General features: G+C 45.0%; 1 protein-coding gene across 4 annotated transcripts in view; it reads left to right on the top strand.

Annotated features, from left to right (window-relative positions):
* Positions 1-6,376, top strand: part of khk (ketohexokinase) — a 7,917-nt gene extending 1,541 nt beyond the window's left edge. Inside the window, exons 2-9 of one of the 4 annotated variants that reach the window (XM_016667359.1) lie at positions 305-421; positions 2,340-2,474; positions 2,665-2,799; positions 4,531-4,603; positions 4,892-5,038; positions 5,109-5,197; positions 5,264-5,421; positions 5,491-6,376. In XM_016667359.1, the coding sequence (XP_016522845.1) occupies positions 305-421; positions 2,340-2,474; positions 2,665-2,799; positions 4,531-4,603; positions 4,892-5,038; positions 5,109-5,197; positions 5,264-5,421; positions 5,491-5,582 (946 nt within the window). In that variant the 3' untranslated portion in view covers positions 5,583-6,376. The remainder of the gene's footprint in view (positions 1-304; positions 422-2,339; positions 2,475-2,664; positions 2,800-4,530; positions 4,604-4,891; positions 5,039-5,108; positions 5,198-5,263; positions 5,422-5,490) is intronic. The other 3 variants (XM_007544190.2, XM_007544191.2, XM_007544192.2) reach the window with 3 other exon arrangements.
* The last annotated feature ends 551 nt before the right edge of the window (positions 6,377-6,927 follow it).

Raw genomic sequence — 6,927 nt, forward strand, 5'->3', positions numbered from 1 at the left:
ACTGGGTCTACTATTCCAATTAGTCATTTTAATAGATGTGTTTGTGTTTTTATGATCGTAGATGTTTTTGCACATGAATGTGATTTATTTTCACTTTAAATGAAGGTATAGATGTTTTTTATGAAAGGGAAATATTTTGGATTTCCATCTTGAGCTAGAGTCTGTCTTTCTGTAAAATGATGAAAAATGGAATGTTACTCTAATAATTCCTCTGCAATATGAGTGTAAATGTGAAAAAGCAGCTAATGCTAACAGGATAAACCTAAAAATAATCATAAAACCAAGCATGGCTGTGTCTCTGCAGGTGTGTGTCGCAGCGATGGCAGCGTGGAGGAAACGCTTCAAACTCGTGTACGGTTCTGTCCCTGCTGGGGGCGCCGTGCGCCTTCATGGGCTCGCTGGCTGCCGGGCCTGTGGCGGAGTGAGTATCAGTCCGATCATCAGGAAATCCACAGAACGGACCAATCACAGCTCAGTCTGGGTCTGATCCATGCTCAGGTAGATTCATGACGACTGCAGAACAGGTGATGATCACCATCCAGCCTCCTGATTGGTCCATTATTGCCACCCATATGATTCCCTGATACTGTTGGGAACATCAGGACAGTTAAATAAATGATCAGAGGAACAGCAGGCTGCGTTATGTCGGTCATCTGCAGCGTTCCTCCTGTCTGACCCAAATGGATCTGCAGATTGGTCCTCCGAGGTTCTTCTGTTCTGTTGGGCGGAGTCAGATAGTTCAGTTCCCATGTAGGACAGGACTAACGGACTAAACTGTCCACTCCTGATGGAGTTCAGTCCTTTGGCTTGTGCTACACCAGTAAAACCAGTAGGAAGTGATGTTCTGCACTGGGACATGTTTGTATCAGGACCTGCCAGTTCTGGGCTTGGTGTTGGACCAGTTTTCATTTACTGAAGTTCTGCCTGTTATCAGGCAGAGGAGGACCATACTGCTGTCCTGACTGCAGACATCTTAAATTTGCTGAAGCACACAGTACTGGGTTGCTATGGTAACAGCTACAATGTTTTTTCTTTTTGTTGTTGTTGTTGTTGTTGTTGTTGTTGTTGTTCTGTGGTCAGGTAGTCCAACATGTGGGATGCCTTCATGGCTCCCCGCTGAATCCAGAACAGAAACAAGATTCTCCTTCTCACATCGTAATAAAACTGCAGTCCATCAGACACCTGATCGGTCCAGATGTTCTGATCGGTCCGGATGTTCTGATCGGTCCGGATGTTCTGATCGGTCCAGATGTTCTGATCGGTTCGGATGTTCTGATCGGTCCGGATGTTCTGATCCAGATGTCCAGATGTTCCTAACAGAGACATGATTGGTCCAGATGTTTGCCTTACCAGAACCCTTTGGTACCAGACTGCAGGTTCTGGAGGTTCTGGCAGTAGAGCGGAGCCAGCTCCCAGTTCGCTGAGGCGACAGCCTGAATACTTTCTAGACCAGGATGAAAACTTTCCCTGCAGATGAAGCTGCTCTGACTGGGGTTATGCTGAGTCGTCTCTGTAGTCATGCTGCTACAAGCTACCAGAGGACAAACTGACCACTTTTTCTCACTTACTTCTCCTACTACTCTCCAGTTTGCATTATTTGCTGTTATTTCAATTGTTAACTTTTTGTTTTCTTTACTTTTAGGGTGGGGCCTTCCTTGATGCCTCAGGCACCCACCTGCCCTTATCTTATGTTGTCTGTTTTTGTTGTACTGAAATGAACTGTGTTGTGCTTTCTGCATAATGACAATAAAAGCTTATTCTGTTTTTTCTTCTATACCTGGTCATGTTTAAGGGAATCAGCAGATCCAGTGGCCCGTCTCTGTCATTAATTCTGTCTCTCTCCTGCACAAAGCCACTGACTAACTCGGCCTGCTGTCTTTTATCCTGCAGCTTTTAAAACCGGCTCAGAGCTAACTGTGTTTCTCTTCCAGATGAAGCAGCTAAAGGAGCTGCTGCTAACATGAACTGATTACTTTTAACACAGAAAGTTGTCCTGGTTCAGTTCTTCTGATTCTTCTTCTTGTGTCTCTGCTCTGTCTAATCAAACCTCCATGGCTGCTGATACTGAGCCAGGTTCTGGTTCCGGTTCTGCTGGAGGTTTTCTTCCTGTTAAAGGGAAGTTTTTCCTCTCCACTGTCGCCCCCTACTGGTCTGAATGACTGAATGTTCATCAATAACTGGGATTGAATTGAAATGACTTTTTCTGTAAAGTGCCTGGAGTCGACTTGTGATGTGATGCTGTAGAAGTGAAATGAAACTGTTTCCTGTGTCCTGACAGGGAAACCGTTTCCTGTCTTGATTCTTTTATTTTGAAATGCTGAAAAGTTTCCTGTCTGTAGCTTTATTTTGGAGGATTTTCAGAAGTTTGGTATCGACGTGTCTCTGGTTTCTGAGCATGCTCAGTGCGTATCTCCGTCCTCCGTGGTCATCAGCAACATCCACACAGGAAGCAGAACCATCCTGCATATGAACAGGTGTGTGTGTGTGTGTGTGTGTGTGTGTGTGTGTGTGTGTGCGTGTGTGCGTGTGTGCGCACGCGCCACTGACTGCTTCTGTTTTTACAGCTTCACCATCATAGCAGACCAGTTGCGCCCCCTGCTGTTCAACTCTCTCAGAGCTTTTATTTTGAAGTAGACGTTCATGTTTCCTGTCTGTCTGTCTCAGTTTCATCATGGCCGACTTCTTGCAGCGTGCCATTGACGTTTCAGCAGTTGCTTGGCAGGTCAAAGGTCAAACTCCAAGTGCATGTTGTGTGGTTTGTCCATCCAGCGGATCTCGAACCGTTCTCCTCTACGATACGTAAGAGGGCCGCCCCCCGCCATGCAGCATTCACTCAGCGCCTCGTCACCAGCCGTTACCATGGCGACCACAAGAGGCCCACCCTGTCGGCGCCTGATTGGTCTCCATGGCAACGCAGCACCTCAGCCCACCAGACCTCCTGTTGTCTGTAGTGATGAGGAGTTTAGTGAACGCTGCTCAAAGTGTTGAAGGAATCGGGAGGAAATGATCTGGTCCAATCCACTGCAGACTGAGCTTCAAGTTCAGAAGAAGAACGTAGCCGTCGTCCAGCAGCACTCTGCTTACGGCAGCAAATAAAGATGGCCGCCACAGCGCTCTGTTTAGGCAGTAAAGATGGCCGCCATCTCTGGATGTGTTTTAAAGTTGTTGAGTGACTGCATGGTCACCAGATGGTCACCAGACAAAGGGAGCTGATAAACAGAAAGCTAACAGCTAACAGCCTTTAGCGCAGCACCGACTGCAGCTGTTTGGGGTGACCAGATCAGGATTGGAGGGTTCAGACCGCCATGACAGATTGGGATTTGGGGCGTATCCATCGGAGCCAGTTCAGCGTCCTGATCCGGTCCATGTGTGGGATTCCACCTGGTTCTGACCCGCAGCACCGGTATGGATGGATGGCAGAACCAACATGTCCGCCAGGCCCAGGAGCAGCTCAACGATGATGTGATGAATCCAGACAGGCTCAAAGATCAGAACCTGACAGAACCAGTCAACCTGAAGCAGAAACTCACTCCAAACACGACTGAACCTGAACTGAGTCACTGGTTCTGATCCGGATCAGGAGAACCAGGAAATAATCTGATTGAAGCTGAAAAACAGAGTGTAAACCTGCCTGAAACCCAAACTGGATGCTAAATAGTTCATGTAGTTCTAACAGTGCCTCATTGGTCCATCAGTTTCACACTGTAAAAACACAACATTTGTCTTTTCTAGTGGAAAATAATTTGTACTTTTGAAATAAGACAAAACCAACTTACAGGTAACTTTGCAGTAAAATATAGGAACTTGTTTAAAATCAGCAATTCCTTAGTATTGGTGTTAAGAAGTACTACTTCCATTGGCAGATTATTTAACCTATAATAAAATACTTTCCCACGTGTTAAGTGAAATTAGTGGAACTTGGTGCTTTTTCACCAAGTTCTTAACATAAGCTCCTTTTTCTTGCTAAAAAGTTTCCTGTAAATTAGTTTAGACCTCAGATATTCACTAGACAGAAATATTTGGTTGGATTTTGTGTTTTTGCAGTGTAAGGAATCCGTTGGATCAGAACCGGATGTTCTTTAGGCAGTCTGCAGTGGTTTGGGTTTAATTCAGTAATTAATGCATCTTTATGATCATCAATCAGCCACTGATCTGAGAATAACATCCATTCATCATAACCAGAAAACTGTAAAAACTCCTTCAAGCTTCAGTTTGATTTTTAAATATAAAAATTACTTTATTATATTTCCTGTCTAACCCAGAATGATCTGTATTTTATCCATACGAATCGATTTTAGTGATAAAAACTCAAATCCATAAAGTTTAATTTCAATGTTTGTGATTTTAGACGTTTGTGCTGAACATGAAACTCGTCTTCCTCGATGAAGGTCGTCAGGTCAAACAGAACCGGGCCAGAACCTCGGGTCCAGGTTCCAGGCCTCCTGTAAATGTTTGACCTGAAGGACTGGATGAGGTTCTGGACTGAACTCGTCCTGGTTCTGTAGAACTGAACCCGGTTCTGTCTGTCAGGGATCTTCCTGATGTAACGGCCGAGGACTTTTCCAGAATCGACCTGGCTCAGTTCAAGTGGATCCACTGGGAGGTGAGGAACCAGAACCAGACCAGTGGTCCCACTGGTGAAGCTGAACATCCCGTCCACTGGTTCTGGACCGGTGAGATCCGATCAACCAGAACCGCTTCTCTCTAACAGATCTGATAAATGTATGAATTTTAAAGCTGTTTTAATTGAGAATGATCAAAGAATCAGATTCACTGAGGCTTTCTGTAGAGACTGGTTTGACTGGGTTTACTGGGATTTTAGTGTGCTACTGGGTTTTACTGCGTGTTTACTGGTGTTTTCCTGCTCTGGTGCCGGTACGTGGCGTCTCAGGGCCGTAACGCCGGCGAACAGGTGAAGATGATCCAGCAGGTTGAGAAGTTTAACGCCCAGCTTCCTGACCGCCAGAGGATCGGCATCTCCGTGGAGATTGAGAAAACCAGAGAGCCGCTGTACGAGCTCTTCCCCTGCGGAGACGTGGTACGGAACCGTCCAGGTTCGGATGGATCCGGTCCGACCCGTCAGTGATCAGGTTCTGGTTGTTTTCTAGGTATTTGTCAGCAAAGATGTCGCTCGTCACTTTGGCTTCGACTCGCCTGAAGCGGCTCTGAAAGGACTCTACCCTCGAGTGAAGAAGGGGTGAGGGAGCAAAGTTCAGAGGAATGGCACACAGACGGTTCTGGTTCTGACCCATCTGTCTCTCAGGGCTGTCCTGATCTGTGCCTGGGCAGAAAAAGGAGCCGACGCTTTGGGTCCTGACGGTCTGCTGCTCCACTCCGACGCTTTTCCTCCTGAAACGCTGGTGGACACGCTGGGAGCCGGAGACACTTTCAACGCCGGCGTCCTCCACACTCTGTCCAACGGTGAGGCTGGCCCGGTTATACTGGTTCTGATCCGGTATGGTTCTGATCAGTTAACATTTCTGTTTGCAGGAGGAAGTGTGCAGGACGCGCTGACCTTTGGCTGCAGGATTGCAGGCAGGAAGTGTGGTTTCCATGGTTACGACGGCATCAGAGAGAAGTGATGCAGAACCGGTTGGTTCCTCTGGGAACGTTAGTGATTCATTAGACTGATGACCTGAAATAACTTCTAGATCTGATCAATAACTGATCAATAACCAATCGTCTATAAGCAGAAGTGTGTTTTTTTAACTTAAATAATGAATTTCTGTGAATAAACTGAAGAGCAGAGTCTGTTGGTGGATTGTTGCTCACTGGAGACCCGACTGGCTGCGGGTTCACAGCTGTGGATCGCCATGGTAACGGTACCGTCTGAGCTCAGAGCCGTTTTAGTTTTATTCAGTAAATAAGCTCTAAATATGACTCAGATTCAATAAATCTGAACAGTGCAGGAAGTTAATTTACTTAACTCAGTAAAACATTAATGTTCAGCCAATGAAAACAAGATAATATGACATCAGAGCTGCCAAAACATCTTAATGGAGAAATATGGAATTAATAAAAAGTTTGTGGAAGATATGATTAAAGCTTATCCTCTAAAGATTGAATAGATTTTATCCAGAATGTGTTTCTGTCATTAATGAGGCATAATGAGATGAAATGGCTTTAAAAACAAAGTTTAAGCCCCTGGTTGGAGGTGCCTTTGAGTAGAAACTGGAACATTGATGCTTGATTATTTTGATCGTATTGACAAAATGTAATGTTTATTGCTTGTTTCACAATTGATGACTGTATCATGCTTTTATGATGTAAAGCACTTTCCTGAAATGTTCTGTAATAACAAACTTGACTGGATTAAAAACTACTTAACTTGTAGCTGATCAGACCAGAACCAAATGTGATTAAAGTCTGAATTTAAGCTGAGGGGTTAAGAGTGTCTTTTTTGAGAAGAATTCAAAGTGAGTTTCAGGAAAGCAGGCCTGTAACCTGTAACCTTCTCAGTTCCTGTAGATTTTGTGTTGTGCTGTCAGCTCCTGCTGCTGAACTTTAAATTTATCCTTTAATCCTGTAAAATAATCTGCTCCGGTCCACTTCCTCTTCAGACGTTTTTATTTTAACCTTATTTGTTACAGTAAATAACAATACATATCAGAACATTTTCCAGGGGAACATAAAGTATAAGAAAATGACTATTTCTTCCGAAGTCTTATGTGACGGAAGATGAGGAATCCTGGAGCTTCGTTTAAATATTGTCCGTTACAGAAGCTCAGAGTGGACAAACTTAAGCGATGGATGAAGGCAGCGTCGGTTCTATGGAAGCGTTTTCTGGCACTTCCTAGTTCCCGCCTGATGGAAATATCGATTCGACAAAGCCTGTGAATCAATTAGACCAGTGGTTCCCAAACTTTTTCTTCTGCGCCCCACCTATGGATTACAAATGGCTGACTGGTTGAAACGACCGCGGGGGGG

Source organism: Poecilia formosa, unplaced genomic scaffold (genome assembly GCF_000485575.1).
Source record: "Poecilia formosa unplaced genomic scaffold, Poecilia_formosa-5.1.2 Scaffold1028, whole genome shotgun sequence".
Classification (NCBI taxonomy): Eukaryota; Metazoa; Chordata; class Actinopteri; order Cyprinodontiformes; family Poeciliidae; genus Poecilia; species Poecilia formosa.